This window comes from Lynx canadensis, chromosome B1 (genome assembly GCF_007474595.2).
Source record: "Lynx canadensis isolate LIC74 chromosome B1, mLynCan4.pri.v2, whole genome shotgun sequence".
Taxonomy (NCBI): domain Eukaryota; kingdom Metazoa; phylum Chordata; class Mammalia; order Carnivora; family Felidae; genus Lynx; species Lynx canadensis.
Window position 1 is genome coordinate 79,597,638 of NC_044306.2, and position 18,466 is coordinate 79,616,103.

At 39.6% G+C, this 18,466-nt stretch overlaps 1 protein-coding gene across 4 annotated transcripts in view; it reads right to left on the minus strand.

Moving 5' to 3' along the window:
• ARHGAP10 (Rho GTPase activating protein 10) overlaps window positions 1-18,466 on the minus strand; it is a 323,489-nt gene that overhangs the window by 208,237 nt on the left and 96,786 nt on the right. For 3 of the 4 annotated variants that reach the window (XM_030312950.1, XM_030312949.1, XM_030312948.1), the window contains exons 4-5: window positions 12,350-12,421; window positions 3,550-3,651 (exon numbers count right to left, since the gene is read on the minus strand). In XM_030312950.1, coding sequence (XP_030168810.1) covers window positions 3,550-3,651; window positions 12,350-12,421 — 174 coding nt within the window. The remainder of the gene's footprint in view (window positions 1-3,549; window positions 3,652-12,349; window positions 12,422-18,466) is intronic. The other variant, XM_030312951.1, reaches the window with a different exon arrangement.

The following is an 18,466-nucleotide window of genomic DNA, read 5'->3' on the forward strand; positions in this document are numbered from 1 at the left end:
CTATGCCATGCACTGTGTGATTAGATCACCAAAATCCCCAGGGTTGCCCATAACCTGTCATTTACAACAATGCCAAGGGCACCCTAATGATATGGAGCAGCACAGTCCTTTAGAGCCTGACTCAAGTCTGGAAGGCAATCACTATATGTGGAATAAAGCACAAAGCTTCCAAAACCTTTGGAATTTCCTGAGAGATGGGAATATCTTTTGCCATACATAAAGAGCCTCTCCGGAGTTTATGCCACTGAGATGACTTAGGGTGGGGCCTCTAGATAGCACCAGAAAGACTAAATGATGAGAGGGCTAGAACTTAACTTTCAGTCCCACCTACTGACCTCTGGCAAAGAACTTAGGAAGTTCTGTAAAAACACTTGAACTTCAAGGTCTGTGAGCACATGCATGTGCCTGGAGAGTAATACACCCCAGTTCCATGGGGACAGAAGTTTCTACGCTTGGGACCCTTTCAGACCCCACCGTGTGTACCCTTTCATCTAGCTAGTGATCTCAATCTTTTATACTATTCTTTACGATAAATTAGTTAAGTAAATGTTTTATCTCAGTTCTGTGAGCCACTCAGGAAATGAATCAAACCCAAGGAGGGGGACATAGGATCATCTAATTTATAGCAAGTAGATCAGAAGCACAGGTAACACCTTGATTTGCAACTGGTATCTTAAAAAGGGACAGTGCTCTGGACTAAGCCCTTAACCCCCTGGGCTGATGCCGTCTCAGGTAGATAGTGTCAGTAGCGAGCTTACTGCTGGGCAGTGTGGGAAAACACACATTCAGACTGTACTTTTTACTATATCAAGCAAAAGTGACATTTTTAACAACTCCAATTTGACCATCACCCAATTTCTGGCCATTCCTTCTATAAGTATTTGTAACAAGAACAGACCATTCTCCTGCAAAGTTATTCACAAGATCTACTCCTCCAGTCACATATACTGAAATATAATCAATTGACCGCTCAAAAAACAAAAATATACTTCAAAAATTAACAGAAATAGATTTTTCTCAAATGTCTGATACTCGTTCTAGTGTAAATATTAATTAGAATTTAGGGAGGGGGATGGAAGTAGAAGGTATTGTGCTCAATAAACATAGAACTACAGCTAATGGTCCTAACAAAATTACCAAAATAGCCAGCCTGGTGTTTGCAACAATCGTCTCCTGTTACTTTCATTTGAGACAAAGAGAAAGAATAAATGATGCAAGTTTCTACCTTCGTTCAGTACCACTCTCAGCAAACTTTATAAACCTCTTGAGCACCTCAACTCAGTTCACTAAAGATTAGCAATACATAAGCCAATGCCAAAAGCAACGAAAATCCAAATCTAACTTTTTCCCTTTAAAGAGCATCCCCCCCAAAAAAGGCCTTCACGTTTGCAATAGAAAGCTGTTTCAAGTGGGAGTTTGTATGTTTGTAAAGAGTAAATAGCAAGATAGAGCAGAATGTACAGTTTAAATGAAACTAAAATCATTCATCTTGAGGGTCTCTTCAAATTGCTGATCTGGAGTCTAATTATCTTTGGAAATGATCAAATGGATGGAGCCCTAGCTCACTATGCAAGCAACTTCATCCTTCTTCATTCAGTATTTATTGCCTACTCCCTGACTAGTACTATTCTAGGTGTAAAGGGCAGACTACTGAATAAAACAATGTCGCTGCCTTCAAGGAGCTTACAAGATAGTGCAAGAAGCCATGTAACAACCAAATATTTAGGATGTCAAATGTTTGTAAGAATATGAAAAAATTAAAACAGCATAAGGGGGACACTTTAAATAAGACGGTGGGGGACTTCTCTAGTAAGGTGAACTCTGAGCAGAGAGTACATGGAGGAGTGAGGCATACAGGTCTGGGCTGGAAACGTACCAGGCAGTAGGACAACAAAAAAGCAATGGCCCTGAGCGCAGAGGATGCTTGACCCAACCCAGCCAGAGCAAAGCAGCCCGTGTGGGTGCGAGGACAGGAGGGTGGGCCCTGGGCCTCCGCAGATAGCTATTAGTGGGGGGTCTGGGGAGGACCAGCAACATCAAGGCTCACCCTGCTTGCTGTATAGAAAATAAACTGTAGAAATATCTTGGTGGAAGCAGGGAGACCAATTAAGAGGGCTCTGCAGTAATCCATGTGAGAGATGCCAGCCGCATGGGCCAGGGTGAGATGGGGCCCGGGGTGGGGGGGTGGCGGGGGGAGTAGAAGTGGCCATATTCTGAGAATATCCGGAAGCTACAGACAATATATGCCAACAGACTGGATGTAGGGTAAGAGAGTAAGGGCCAAGGATGGCCATAAAGATTTTGCCTAAGCAACGGCTTGAATAAGATACCTAATTAGCCAGTGAAGACGGAAATTTACTTACAGCATGAAATTCCCTTCAGGATCTCTGAAAAGAGAGATAAGGGGAAAAGACAGGTAGAATGCTGCTGGCATTAGGAGAGTCTATAAAAACAACAGCTGTCATTTCAAAATGGGCAGAGGGAGCATATGGAACAACTGGATGGTTGTCTACACAATGTGGAACGAGGAGAGACTGGAGCCCTACCTACCTACAGTATTGTAGTGAGGATTAAATGGTATAAAAGCTCCTTTCTCTTTTATAAACTTCCAAACGCCATCCAAATGTCAAAGTTATTAAAGAGGAAAAAGTAAATGTGACATGTGGGGAATGTCAAAATGACCACACACACACATAGTGTGCAACTAAATATCTGACATTTAAATATAAACCAGCTTTATACTAGAGCCAATGTTATTAGCGTCATTTTGATGATACTTCAGTAGAAGTATGTTATAATGCTATATTATGCCCAGATTCCTTAGGTGTTTAAAAATAAATAAGAAAAAAAAATCACACTGTTGTGGGATGAGTCAAGATCCCAACAGCTGCAAAACAGCATTATTTTTAATGAAAACATATGTTCCAAATTGCAAACCACTGAGTTTCCATTCAAGTGTGTGAGTGAGAAAACACAAGTGCCAGGGAATTTAGAAAAGAGAAAGACAGACAAAATGAGAGATAAGATATAAATTCCTTTCTCCTTACACATGGCTCCCTCCAAAAAAAAAAAAAAAAATGAGTCTATTACCACAAGTAAAGCAGATGCTCTTTTTCCAATGAAGCTGAACTTCCTGAATCTTCAGCATTACATAAGATTAATGCTGCCTTCACATAAAAACAAAATGGTATATGAGCTTATTAAATTCATTTCTTCACAGTCTTGAAAGCCAATTAATGAATCTATTCCCCCCAAAATAATATACCCGTTCTTCAGTAACGCTGGATAAAATTGTTCCGTGAAAATATACTCAGAATCAAAAACGTTAATACTATGAATCTATACTGAATTAATCATTGTAAGATGTATTCATTATTTTGCGTCTTGTTCCACAAGAACTTTTTTTTCCCTTAATTCATGGCATTACCTCTTCGGTTTTTTTTCATCCCTAGATGAAAAGTTCACAAAAGAAAAGCACACTTTAAATGGAAAAGACATGCACTGCTCATTGAATTTAGGAACAAATTAACAGAAAAATAAAAACAATACCTCTTGTAAGTGTGAGTCTTTCTTTTTGGCTGATAAATTCAAATGCTTATCAATTAGACTATAGTTCTTTTCTGTTTCTTTGTCAAACTTCTTTTTTTCTTCCTACAAGTCAGAAAACACAGACAACTATGATTAAACAGGAGGGGAAATGTATGCGCAAAGTTTATCTACTAGGAAGCTCAAGATATGAATAGTATCTAAAAATAAATAAAGTACCACCGAGTGTGAGGACGCTATCTGAAAAATCTATCTGTACCCATGCCACTGCTTACGAATCATCAAAGCAGCGTTAGGATTAAAGAGTCACTCATCTTTTCTTTTTTTCCTTTAATGGGCTTTTTACGGAGCACATTAGTTTTCAACTCTTCATACTTAAGTGCTTAGAATTAACACCATGTCACTTGTCCCTCATTAAAAGAAATGATAATAAAAAAGAACACAGGGTTAAAACAGCAAACTTGTGCAGATTTTGGCATAGAAATGGGATTCTTTTAAAACTGAGTAAATTTTAGTCTACATAAAAAAAGGAAGCATCATCACAATTGGGGGGAAAAAATCTTGGGAAAGATTTTAATTGTCCAGTGTGAATTTAACAATAAGACCCTCTGATCAGAAACATCATCTCCTTTCCCAAACTTTCCCAGTGATTTCTGTAACACTATTCAGAATATGTATCAATAGATCCGTCTACAGGGCATAAGGTAAACACTGACACCTTTGTACTGAGACTCTGTGATTAGCATTACAAACATCTCTCAGGTACTGCCGAGAACCAGCATTTGCTTCCTTTGTCGATAGAAGCTTTTTGAGAAAACAAGTATCCTAATGGTTAAATACAGAAAAGATAGACGATCTCCTCTACCAATTTAAGTGGATTTTTAATAAACATTTCTGAGCACCAACGAGAGCACACTATGTCCTCATGCCCAAAAATGTTTCCATTAACTTCAAACTCTCCCTAACTCTCCAAGGGCTCCTGGAAAGGAACATTCTCTTCCCTATTTTCCAACTTCTATTTTCTAAAGCAAAAACGAACATTTCCCATCTTTTCTGATATGATCTTTTTCTTATTAGGCAAAGAGACTGAACAAAGCACGTGAGAAGTCTGTTTCTCCACATTTGTCATTATTTTTTCAGGACATGGGACTACAAAAACTGTGGGAACCTAGGACAGAGCCTCTGCTGGCTCATCCCACACGGAGGGAAGACAGTCAGTCTCAAGAACGGATGTTTCTTCCCATTTCTATTCCAAGTTGAATTACAAATTAGCTACACAACTTTGAAAAAAAATTCACAACACAGAACTTTAGTTTTCTTACTGAAGAAGTCAGGGATTTTTTTTTTCGTACTTGCTCATTTTTAGATCCAATCCTAAAATTCTGTGACCCTATGGATCACCTACGTGTGACAACAGTCACACTTTTGTTGACACAGAAGCACTTTTTCTTTATGCTCTCTAGGTTTCATTTACACTATTTAAAAAAAAAAGTTTAAGGCATGAATACACAGTTACTCTCTTTTGTGCTTTTTATTACTACAGTTTTCATCAACTATTTTGGTGACTCACAGAAAAATAAAGTAAAACAAACATATGGCCACTGTTTCAGAATCTCCACTATTTTAACAAGCTGATAGGGTGGAATGCATGCTGGATCTGGTGTGAGAAAACCAGCTCTCGTCCTGGCCACTTAGGACTGTGACTGCACCAGCCTCACAGCGTTCTCTGAGCATGTTTCTCACGTTCAAACAAAACAGGAAGAGAAGGCATTCCGCTGCATTCACCACACAGTTACCGCAAGGCAGGATCCTGTAGTAAAAAATGCTCCCTAGTGCAGATTCGTACTTACCAGGAACACTGAAAATATTTTTACGCATTTGATTTCATCAGAATCACAGAACAGGACAAAGGAAGCAGTGATGCTAAAAAGAGCAGTCAAAACACCCAGCACACTCAGCAGCAGTGGGGTTTGTAAGTTAACACGTGGGTAAAGTTGAGAATGAAAGAAAGCGGGGGTATCAAAGGCTTTATGCAAAAAGAATTCAGCCAAGAAAGAACATTCCACCCACCAACGAGAGTGGAAATGCGTTCGTCCACATGTGGTATGGCGTTATACAAATGCTGCTGTGTTTTGTTTTTAAATCTTAAGACCTAAATAAAATTATTTCTTCTTGCATTTGTTCTCAATGCCATTACAGGGTAGTATTGTTTCTTTGTGCTCATATGGCTTTTGTGTTACACATGGGAGTATAGGCTAGTATACAAGCCATGTCATCTGATTTTTCTGGAACAGCCGAAAAACCCAGTGAGTTTTAAATAGTGACTACCGGGCACCTGGGTGATTCAGTCGGCTGAGCATCTGACTTCGGCTCAGGGCATGATCTCATCAGTTGATGAGTTCAAGCCTTGCATTGGGCTCTGTGCTGACAGCTCAGAGCATAGAGCCTGCTTCAGATTCTATGTCTCCCTCTCTCTCTGCCCCTCCCCTGCTCATGCTCTCTGTCTCAAAAATAAACAAACATTAAAAAAAATAAAATAGTGGCAATCGTTTGGTTTTTTTTTTTTGTTTTTTTTTTTTTTACATTTTAACATGAGTAAGACAAACAAAATTATGTTTACAGGTTAACTATGATTCACTGAAAGCTTGTAAATGGTTACAAAACCTATGCCCATGCCCCACGACCCCCTCAACACCCCCCCCCAAAAAAAAGTAAAGAACAGTTATTACTTAAAATAGTGTAACCAGGGCACCTGAGTGGCTCAGTGGGTTAAGCGGCCGACTTCAGCTCAGGTCATGATCTCATGGTTCATGAGTTCAAGCCCCACATCGGACTCTGTGCTGACCGCTCAGAGCTGGGAGCCTGCTTCAGATTCTGTCTCCCTCTCTCTCTGCCCCTCCCCCACTCATATTCTCTCTCTCTCTCTCTCTCTCTCTCTCAAAACTGAATAAACATTAAAAAAAAACAACAGTGAAACCAAATAAGGTGTATGCTGTATAAATGGTAAAGGGAATTCAGAAACCTAAGAAACAAAACTTAATATTTTAAATATATTAGAAGTAAACATACTTTTTAAGGTTGTATCATAAATCACTGGATAAAAAATATTATTCAACTAATGGTGTTGGTATAATTAGTTAACTACTTGGAAATAGAGAACTATGTCTCATATCAAAATTAATTCCAGATGGATTGAAAGAGTCACGAGTAAAAAATGAAGCCATAAAAAAGAACAGTTTCATCAGATCTCACAACAGACAATACTTTTTAAGCAAAAAAGAAATGGAAGAAGCCATGAGAACTTCTAAATATCAAAAATACACAAAAGACAAGCTAAAAGACCAACGACAAAGCAGGGAGAAGATGCAATTAATATATAAGAAAAGAAGTAAATATTCCTAATACATAAAAACACTCTTAAGATTAAGCAATTTTCTGCTAAAATCACATATTAGTATTTCCATGGAAAAACGAATAAGGAATATATAAAGAATTCACAAGAGCTTGAGATTGTGAATTGTCCGCATTTCTTTAGAGCATTAGAATTTGCTTTGGAAAAAGGGGGGAACTTTTTAAAGTTACCAGGTAACTTTTTAAAAATGTTTTGGTTATTTTACAAAGTTCCTGGGATGAGGAAATGAAAGAGCTTATTTTACAACGATAAACATTAAAATAATAAGGCGTGACTAGTCTGGAGAACTAAATACTTTCTTAGAGATTCCAACTCTTCCTCCCTTATTTAAGTAAGGAGATGGGAGGGGGGAATACCACCCATGCAAGAAACAAGATTCATATTACACATATACTTGGCAGGAACACCTTTTAAACTGCAATCCTGATGTCCAAGCCTGATACCCAAGAGTTCTGTAATCTCTGTTCTTACCCTCCCCTGGTCTACCAACATCCTGCAAGCCCAGATAAAAATGCCATCTCGTCCATGAAGTGCCCCCTTACCACTCAATGGTGGTGAAAACAGCACACCCTCCCTTAACTTCTGCACCAAATGTCACCTCTCCCTGTTTGACAACTCACTTGCCTTATCCAACCTCACTCTCCCCCTTTCTCTAAGTCCCTGCAGCCTACCCAAAGAAATGAGAATTCAGCTTTCCCTCCCCCACAGAATCCAGCACCTAACTCCACACCCAGGAGACATCTGTCAGAGGATGAGAGAAGGAAGCCTGTGGCTGCAGTGGCCCCAAAAATGACAAAGTTGACAGGTACCCTCAGCTACTGTGCAGGGTCACCTATCCATCATCTTCGCACTACCTGGCCAGGAGGGTCATAAGCCACGGTACTCTGGCATGTCACCTCTGAAGCTTGCAGCATGCAGAGAGTAGACAAAAACCTGAGCGGTTCTTGTTTGGCAAGTTGACACAGAGCAAGCCATAAATGGGATAATAAGATAAACTGCAACCATGTAGGCCAGGCCCCTCTGGAAGCATGGGAAATACACTATCAAGTTCATTTAATCCTCACAAAAACCTTCTGAGACAGGGGTCATTAGCCTCATTGTAAAGATCAGCAAATTGAGAGCTGGAGACCATGAATGCCCGAATCCACACAGCTAGCTTAGGGGCAGAAATGGGATTCAAACAAGAAGGAATCCGGTCTTCCTGAAAGACTTTCCTGGCACTCCAAGTTGAGACAATAGGGCATGTTCCAGAGCACCTATGCTTATCTCAATTATAGCACTTTTTAGTGTTTTGTTTTGGTTTGGTTTGGTTTGCATCTCCCCCACACCCAGAGTTGACCATGTCTTGAAGGCCAACTAGTGTTTTAATTCATAGTTGTATACTGGGACTCTTCCCTTATGATAGGTGCTGGTAAGTGTTTTATAACTAAAATGAAAAAAATGTAATTAAGTCAACATTTTTTTCTGCTTTGTCAAACATAATTTGAGAAATTATTTAAGTAGACTTGCTTTTCACTCATATTCACTCACTGCAGTCATTTACAGAATCTCAGGAAGTCAACTTTTATTAAATATTTAGTCATTAGATATAATCTTGGAAAGAAATATAAAAGAAATTTGGCACAAGGGTCTCTGAAAGGCTGAGGCTGTAAGTTATAATATATGAAATGAACATCTTTTTCAACCCTTCTGGTTACATTTTTTTATTCCAGTGAATAAAATAGTAATTGGCTCTTTCAGACTAGCATTTGAGTTGGCTCGATTATCAATAGTTTAGTTGCATCTGTTTGATATTTGCATGCATGCTGCCACCTGCATGAGGCCACATTTTCATTACTGGATTGTTCCAATATCTACAAAAGAAATCTTAAATTCTCCCAATGTAAGTCATAGCAAGTTGGGGTACTTCTTACAGAGTTTACACAACGGCCTACTAGGCTCCTCTGTCGTTCGGTGCCCATACTAGTTTCCTAATTTGACTAAGTGGCTAATTCGACATTTAATGAGCAATGGCTCTGGATAAAGTGTTGTGCAGACACTAGGGTAAGTGACAAGCCCCTGGGGAAAGGAAAGAGCTGCAGAGGAAGTAAAAGCTGAGTGAGGCTGTGAAGGGAACTCTGAACAGGAACCTCATGTGACACAGCACAGAAGGACCTGTGTCCTGCGACGGGAAATGGAATTTTTCCAACAGACAGGAGAACCTGGCAAGCATGGAAGAAAATCAGCAGAACCTCCAAGAACCAAGGAATGAGCCCAAACCAAACAGATATGACGGAAGGAGAACAAATCCAAATGGAGGCCAACAGTAGAAAAGAATAGCTCAGGGCTTTTAAAAAATCCAGCTTGCGGGGGCGCCTGGGTGGCGCAGTCGGTTAAGTGTCCGACTTCAGCCAGGTCACCATCTCGCGGTCCGTGAGTTTGAGCCCCGCGTCAGGCTCTGGGCTGATGGCTCAGAGCCTGAAGCCTGTTTCCGATTCTGTGTCTCCCTCTCTCTCTGCCCCTCCCCCGCTCATGCTCTGTCTCTCTCTGTCCCAAAAATAAATAAACATTGAAAAAAAAAATTTTTTTTAAATAATTAAAAAAATAAAAAATCCAGCTTGCAAAAACCTAGCAGTTCAGACATATTAAAACCACAAATTAAACACGTCACTGAGATTCTGGAAACCCGAGAAACTAAGAGTGAACAGAACGGAAACAGCTCCAGGTGAAAGGCAGAGGGTAGGACACACCAGGTGGGGAAGGAGAAGAGAAAGAGAAGATCCACATTCAAACAAGGAGATCTGAAACATTCTGCTGTGGTCAACTTTTAAAGGCTTTTTTTTTTTTTTTTCAACGTTTTTTTTTTTTTTTATTTATTTTTGGGACAGAGAGAGACAGAGCATGAACAGGGGAGGGGCAGAGAGAGAGGGAGACACAGAATCGGAAACAGGCTCCAGGCTCTGAGCCATCAGCCCAGAGCCCGACGCGGGGCTCGAACTCACGGACCGCGAGATGGTGACCTGGCTGAAGTCGGACCCCTAACCGACTGCGCCACCCAGGCGCCCCGGCTTTTTTTTTTTTTTAATCCCCACATAAAAACTGCTTTTTTAAAAAGACCTTTAACTTACATAAAGTTATTTTTAAGTGTCCCAATTAACGAGTGAATAAAAATATAGGTTTGTCAAAACATGATGAAATATTCAAGAAGTACAGATGTAGAAAACCAAGGATCCAGATTACAAACCTTTATACAAACCCTCTTCTAGAATTATCAGTGGAATAGGTTATTTATCAGATACTTTATATATTAAGACAAGAGTGGAGGCCGGTAGTAAATAAAGAAAGCACAGCCTTTTTCTCTTCGACACAGAACAATCTAGATTTAAACACTGAACGTCTAGAGACAGATGCTTACATAGCACTATATAACCTAGAACATCACCATTCTCTATTCTTTAACATATAAAACTTTGAGTAAAAAAGGCCTTCTCCCTGTGACCCACAAGGACTTGCCTCCTCAAATAGTATCCATAGTATGACAGCCAACACACATACTGTACTGAACAAGAACATACGATAAATCCTTCACAAACTTAAAGACAGTGAACAATGAAGGAATAAAAAAAAGGGGGGACTTCAGGATGGAATCTGGCCATGAAACAACTCAAGGCATAGACTAAAATTATTAAAATAACTTCTTTTAACATGGCAAGCTATTCTGCGAGGTGCTTGCTGGATATATACTCTGAACAAGTACAACATCAGAAACAGGAAAAGTTTTAGAGGGAGAAGGAGTCAGCCAATAGAAAATTCAAGGTTAGAAATTTATAAAAACTCAGTAGGGGGGCACATGGCTGGCTCAGTTGCTAGAACATAGTCTATCAGGGCTGTGAGGTCAAGTCCCACATTGGGCATGGAGCCTACTTAAAAACAAACAAACAAAAAACAGTAGGGTGGATGGCAAATAAAAAAAATATATTAAGTCATATTCATTTTCCATTTCCATAATATAATCCTCACTCACCACCACCATCATCCAATTAATAAGAAACGGACACTGTTTACATTCAGTAACTGCTAATGAAGTGTTAGAAAACAAACAGTCGAGGTGTTCGAGCTTTAAAACAGCCTAAAGACGACAAGATCAGAGAAAACAGAATCATAAAATACAAAGTAGAGCAGTCAAATCCCCAAATCTCTCTTTTTACAGATAAGGAACTATAAAGCCAATTATCTGCCCAAGGTCACAGGTGTGAAAGGAGACCTCCAGTGTCCTGCTGCAAATCCAGAAGACACAGTCAGCTTCATGGAACTCAGCAAACAATCCAGGAAGAGGACTTAGAGGGTGCCTGACTAATCTCCTCTGAAAACATAGCCCTTCATTAAAAAGGTAAAATAGTATGCTAAAAGGAAATGTATCTAATATTTTCACAAGTCACAGGAGAAATGATTCTTTAAATAGCAACTAAAAAGCTGGCACTCTTTGGGCCCATCTGTATAGCTACAGTTATTGAAGCCACAAAGTTTATTTGTACAAAACCATTTTAATATTTTGCTTAGGAAGATGAAGAAAAAAAAGCTTCACAACCCCAAGCCACTGGCGGGGAGGGGGGAGAATCCAAATGTAAAAACTCTCTTCCCTACCTAAAAGTGATGTTATTCTCTTCCGGGCCAAGCCAAAAAGAGTCAACACATGATTGTTACTTTTTGTCCCTCAGGTGAATGCACAAAATTCAGGAAACGTTGGTAGAAATTATTTCTCTGGGATAATTTCAAAGCTCATTAGTATTGGAAGTTGCTAAATATATCTCAGGCTCCCTGTGGTAAAGTCACCAAGTTGTTCCCAGAAATCCTGGCTAACTTCCAGATCCTTGAGTGTGGGCTGTTGTTCACCCACCTCTGAATCCCCAGCACCTACCTATAACAACACTGGCGTGTAAGAGAAGCTCAGAAAATCTGTGTTAAATTGAAGGAAATTATGTCCCCAAAACCTAATACTCTCTTCCTAGTTTCAATGGCATCATGGTGTAGCAGCAGTTCTAATCTTAAACCCTCACATAACGCTACACTCCTCCATAAAACTGAGGCGTATGAGGAAATCAGTGTACTCCCCACAGAGGTAAGATGCTTCTATTCCGAGTGCATGTGAGGTCTGGTTAAAGATATTTTCAAACCTCTATATGGGAAGGTGTAGCCAAAGATTGCTAGAGGTTTTACTATCCCGTCCAGGTGTTTTTGTTTGGTTTACAATTTCATACCCCCCAAGGGGAAAAAGCACATTTACAACATAAAACAACAGATGGTTTACTCCAGCATCTCCTTCCAAGCCGCCAAATGCGAATCAAGAGTACAGTGAAGCAGCAGAGGGATGTCCATCTTCCACGTACAAGTGTGCTCAAATTAGACACAAACCTTTACGGCTCCAAGTTGCTCTTTTCTGAATTTTTCCAAAGGTTTAATCAGGGTTTCGGTTACACTTAATGCCTAGAGAATGAGAATGATAACAAAAGAACATCGTATTAGGTTTCCAAAAAGGAAAAAAAAAAAAAAAAAGTCAGTATTTCATTTCCCTCTTCCACCCCACCCAGAAATAAAATGAACAACATATTTTAACTACTTTATCTCACGCTGCCAATGCAACCATCAAATGACTTCTAAATTTATGAACACACTGGATCTCCATAAATATTTTCAGGGAAGAGGAGGTGGGGCAACGTGCCAGGGAAATGTGCAACAGTCCCAACACAGCTCTTTCTTCAGGGAAATAGCAAGCCGGTTGTCTTTAAACAACAAAGGGGTCTATCACATTCATTAACAGAACACTTCTGTTGGAGATTTTTTTCCCTCCCCCTCCTCAGAAATTTACAAGTCAATTACATTCCTTTACTAGTGATCAGACTACATTATGTAAGGACTTAGTTTGTGGCTACAAGTTTACACACTCAGTCTGACTGAAAATTACTCATAACGATTGAAGGTGTATATGCAAAGCAGAGTCCCTGGAGCTCACAACAAAGTAAATACTGGGCATGCTGGCAAACAGTACAGAAGGAGGTCAATGTGGTAGGAGCCATATACACACTCCAACCACTCGTTCTTCTATTGGCTGCTTTGGGGCTTTTCCTTTGAAGACAAGAACATGCAACAAACAATGCTGAAAATGAAAATCACAGGGAATATTTACCTAACGAAAATGCACTGAAGAGTATGCAGGTGAGTAGTGGTCTTCTCACCCTGTATTTCCGGAAGATCAGAAATATCCAGAATAGAAAAGGAAACTTCACAACACTTTACAAGAAAGTTTCATGCCTCTTTTTACACACACACACACACACAAAAAGGCTTCCAGAAATCCAAGCTTTAAATTACAGAAAAACTAAGTTACTTAGAAAAGTAAAGGATTCTGAATTTAACCAAAAGCTCCTTTGCAATATTCCATTAGATAAGGATTTCTCCCAAAGAAATCCTCAAAAAATGACTATGCCTACTCGAGATGCCTAGAGTTCGAACTCTCTTCCCCAGGCCACAAATTAGGTTCCACTCACTCCCACTCTGAGAATTTATAACTTAACTATCAAGGAGCTGGGGCAACAGAGAACTGAAAGAAAGAAGAGCAACAACTAGTCAGGAGAAAAGGATCACTTTCAAAACACTACATTCATTTTATCCTCCCTATGTTGTTGACCATGTGACCTACAACAATGGCAAACCAGAAAGTCCTTTGTCCTAAAGAACAGAGCAGGGACAAAGCACATGCCAGGAATCCCAACTACTCAGAACAATATGGAATGCCTCCAGCAGATATGAGAAGTTCTGCCATACGTTTTTAAAGGGATCCATCTGACACACAACATCTCACAATAATTTAAGGCGCATTTCTATTAGCACCAGTGTCACTGCCTAGCCTACTCCTTTTCCGAATAAACCTACATATAAGTATATATATAAATACATTCTCCAGGGTGGATGGCCCACTCAAGAAAGAAGTCAGCCCAGCATGACAGTGCTGGGAACACAGAGCCTAATAAGTGCTCAAGTTCAAAGAAGATAGGAGCAGAGATTCAAAATCATGTAAGTCCAAGCTTAACCTTAACCAATGTACAACATTGCAATGAAGTACCAAACAGGACATCCCCTTTCCAAGCACTCATCCCAATAAACCCTGTATTTCATGAAACAAGTATCTGCTGAGCATTCAGCACCAGGTGCTGGAGACACAACTATGAACAAAGTAAGTACAGTCCCTGCCCTCCTGGAACTTACTGTCTAGCAGGGAAGACATAATGCATACGGGAACATGTAAGAAAACGTGTAGCTGCAAATTCTAGTAATTCCTTCGAATGGTGAAAAGAACTAAGGTGAGGAATTTAGTAGAGGATTTATAAGGAAAAAACTACCCAAAGAGCGCTCCATCCAAAAAATGACATTTAAGGCACAAAAACAGACACTCAGATCAATGGAACAGAATAGAGAACCCAGAAATGGACCCACAAACGTATGGCCAACTAATCTTTGACAAAGCAGGAAAGAATATCCAATGGAATAAGGGCAGTCTCTTCAGCAAGTGGTGCTGGGAAAACTGGACAGTGACATGCAGAAGAATGAACCTGGACCACTTTCTTATACCATACACAAAAATAAACTCAAAATGGATGAAAGACCTAAATGTAAGACAGGAAGCCATCAAAATCCTTGAGGAGAAAGCAGGCAAAAACCTCTTTGATCTTGGCCGCAACAACTTCTTACTCAACACGTCTCCAGAGGCAAGGGGAAAAAAAGCAAAAATGAGACCTCATCAAAATAAAAAGTTCTGCACAGCAAAGGAAACAACAGCAAAACTAAAAGGAAACCAACAGAATGGGAGAAGATGTTTGCAAATGACATATCAGATAAAGGGTTAGTATCCAAAATTTATAAAGAACTTATCAAACACCACACCCAAAAAACAAATAATGCAGTGAAGAAATGGGCAAAAGACATGAATAGACACTTCTCCAAAGAAGACATCCAGATGGCCAACTGACACATGAAAAAATGCTCCACATCACTCATCATCAGGGAAATACAAATCAAAACCACAATGAGATACCACCTTACAACTGTCAGAATGGCTAACATTAACAACTTAGGCAACAACAGATGTTGGCAAGGATGCGGAGAAAGAGGATCTCTTTTGCACTGTTGGTGGGAATGCAAGCTGGTGCAGCCACTCTGGAAAACAGTATGGAGGTTCCTCAAAAAACTAAACTACCCTATGACCCAGCAATTGCACTACTAGGTATTTATCCAAGGGATACAGGTATGCTGTTTGGAAGGGACACATGCACCCCGATGTTTACAGCAGCACTATCAACAACAGCCAAAGTATGGAAAGAGCCCAAATGTCCACTGATGGATGAATGGATATAGAAGATGTACACACAATGGAGTACACGCAATGAAGTATTACTTGGCATTCAAAAAGAATGAAATCTTGCCACTTGCAACTACATGGATGGAACTAGAAGGTATTATGCTAAGCAAAATTAGTCAGAGAAAGACAAGTATCATATGACTTCACTCATATGAGGACTTTAAGACACAAAACAGATCAACATAAGGGAAGGGAAGCAAAAATAATATAAAAACAGGGAGGGGGACAAAACATAAGAGACTCTTAAATATGGAGAACAGAGGGTTACTGGAGGGGTTGTGGGAGGGGGCTAAATTGGTAAGGGGCATTAAGGAGTAGATACTCCTGAAATCATTGTTGTACTATATACTAATTTGGATGTAAATTTAAAAAATGAGATTAAAAGATGCAAAAAAAAAAAAAAAAAAAAAGGCAGGGAGGAAAAATGACATTTAAGTGCATATATGAAAGATGAGAAGGAATTAGGGATGCAGAGAGCAAGGGAAATTGTTTTCAGCCTGAACCCAGCAGAGGTAAAGGCTTGAGGTGAGAAATTTGTATATTACAGGAAATAGCAAAAGGCCAGTGTGGCCGGGACATAAAAAACAAAAAAGTAAATGGAAAGACAGGAATGAAGGCAAGGGACCAGAACATATAGGACCTTGAGAGCCCAGGGAATGAGTTCTTTCATTTTGGGTATGATGTAAGCCACGGAAGGTTTTTAAGCCAGGCACTAACACAATGATTATTTAGATCTTTTAAAGATTACTCTGGATTCTCTGAGAAAAAGAGATTAGAAGTGAGGAAATATGGAAAGAGAGAAACCTGCCAAGAGGCTTCTAGAATGGTACATATAACAGAGGATGGGGGGCTGGAATAAGGTCATGATAACAAAAATAGAGTTTTCACAGATATCTGCAGATAGAATCAAAATAACTGGTGATGGACTGAATGTGGGAAAGGTGGGCGTTCCCAGGATCACTCCCAGATTTCTGGCATGAACAACTGAATACCAGAAATACTATTTATTGAAATAGGAAAATTATGAGCAAAAGCAGCTAGGAGCAAGCACTAAGGAATTATGCTAAATCTAAGACACTAGGAGACACCCAAAAGATAGTAAAACATCTAAATGCCCACGTGAAGAATCCTGAAAAGATGGTTCCAAATTTCTAAGGTGAGAGGAGATGAGATGGTGCCCATGCATGGGTGTTGACCTGTCACAGGAGGAGGGATCTGTCCCTCCCATGTAATAACAAGTAAGAACACAAGTACTGTATCAATACAAATGAGTGTGAAGATCTCATGAAGAGAGGCTGGGGAGTTGCTACCTGATGGTTATTTTTTCCATGAAATACAAGGCAAGATCACTTACAAGAGAGGTTGAGCATGGGAAAAAGTTTGAATAGTGAGGAGAATGAAGGAAAATATCATTACAAACCGTGAGCAGAGCACTTCCTAGAGAAACACGAACATTACTAGGCAGGGCTACAGGCCATTTGAAATAACTGAGCAGCAGTTTGGGAAGACATCCATCTGCCTTGCTGTGCAATTTTCTCTAGCAATGCAGGGAGTGAGTGAGCAGTTAGGTTTAACCAAGGTAAGAGTATTTCCAGGACATGTGAACATATCAGCATAGTATTGATGTGGTGTGCACAGCACAGGCAAGTTGCACAGGTGAGGGAGCTGACTGGGTAAAAGAGATTTCTGGAAGGGGATAAAGCAGAGCCCGAAATAGGGCATACGAGTTCTCCAGGCAAAGAGTAAGGATACACTTGATCTTAGCCAAAAGGCCGAGAAGCGATGGCAAAAAGTAAGGATAAAGGGGAGAGGAAAACAGCAATTTCAGGGCATACACCTGCAAGCAATTCAGTGTCACTAACGCGGCTGAAAATCAGCAGAGGAGGCTGAAGAGATCCAATGGGCCCCAGGAGCCATCAGAATAGGATCTAGGAAATGTTCAGTAAATGCTAGATACAGGCATTAATAACACAGACACAGAGAGGCCTTTTAAAATGCAAGTCCTAAAAGTTCATCGTGTGGCTTTAACACCGTCCTTTACAAAAGGGGGCCCACAAAGACTACACACAAGTAATTTTAGGTCATTAAATGGGTCCTTCACTTGGATAATTAACGTGATGCAGCATGTGTCTGACTCCCAAGGTCTAACTCTTTTTCCCAAGGAAAACAGCATGAGAGATTTCTTACTGTTTGCAAGTTAACGAGCAAATTTCCAGAATAAGAAAGGAGTTGTTGTCTTATGACTATGTCCAACTCTTTCATAAAACTTTTTTGATTAAAAAAACTTTAATTTAAAATTCATTACCAATTTTTTCTTTTAAAATCTGGTTATGTACCTTCTGAACTGAGCCTTAAGCATTCTATTCAATAAACAAAACAAGAGGAGCTACTCAATGTTTCAGTAAGGCACTGGTGGTTGAGCAAGAAGGATTGTTTCCTTCTTTCTCTCAAAATAGACTAGACACTCCATGGAATCTCTCAGTTCCTTTTAGAAATTTCACAGAAGTATTATATAATATTTGTTAGGAATAAGTGTTACTGAAATGTTCTAATGCCAAAACATGATTCTTCCCCAGAGACAAATGAATACCAAATCAAGGATGGCTCCTAAAACCCTAAAGAAAATTTCTGGTGGTAACAGTTCCCCAATTTAAAAGAGACAGCTGAAAGTAATACTATGGAGAAAAGCTTTCAAATACTAATACAGTAAAAATCAGGTAATTTAAAGAGAGAAAGAAAAAGCAAATAGAGAATGTGATTTTATATTCCACCTATAAGATTATGTAACCATATTATTCCCCATAAAATACTTGAACTAGCCACAATAAGAAATCAGAAAAGGCTTTGACTAATGAGCCTTGAAAAGGATTTTGGATAGTCTTGCTTAGAAACAGAATGCATCTACATGAATGTAAAATGTGTTGATTTACCAGTTGCTTTCACCTTAGGGCAGGAGTCAGCCAACTTTTTATATAAAAGGCTGGGTAGTAAATACTTTAGGCTTTGCAGTCATATAGCCTCAGTTGCAACTACCCAACTCTTCCATTGTAGCCCAAAAGCAGTCATAAACAGTACATAAGTGAATGAGCACAGCTGTATTCCAGCAAAAATGTATT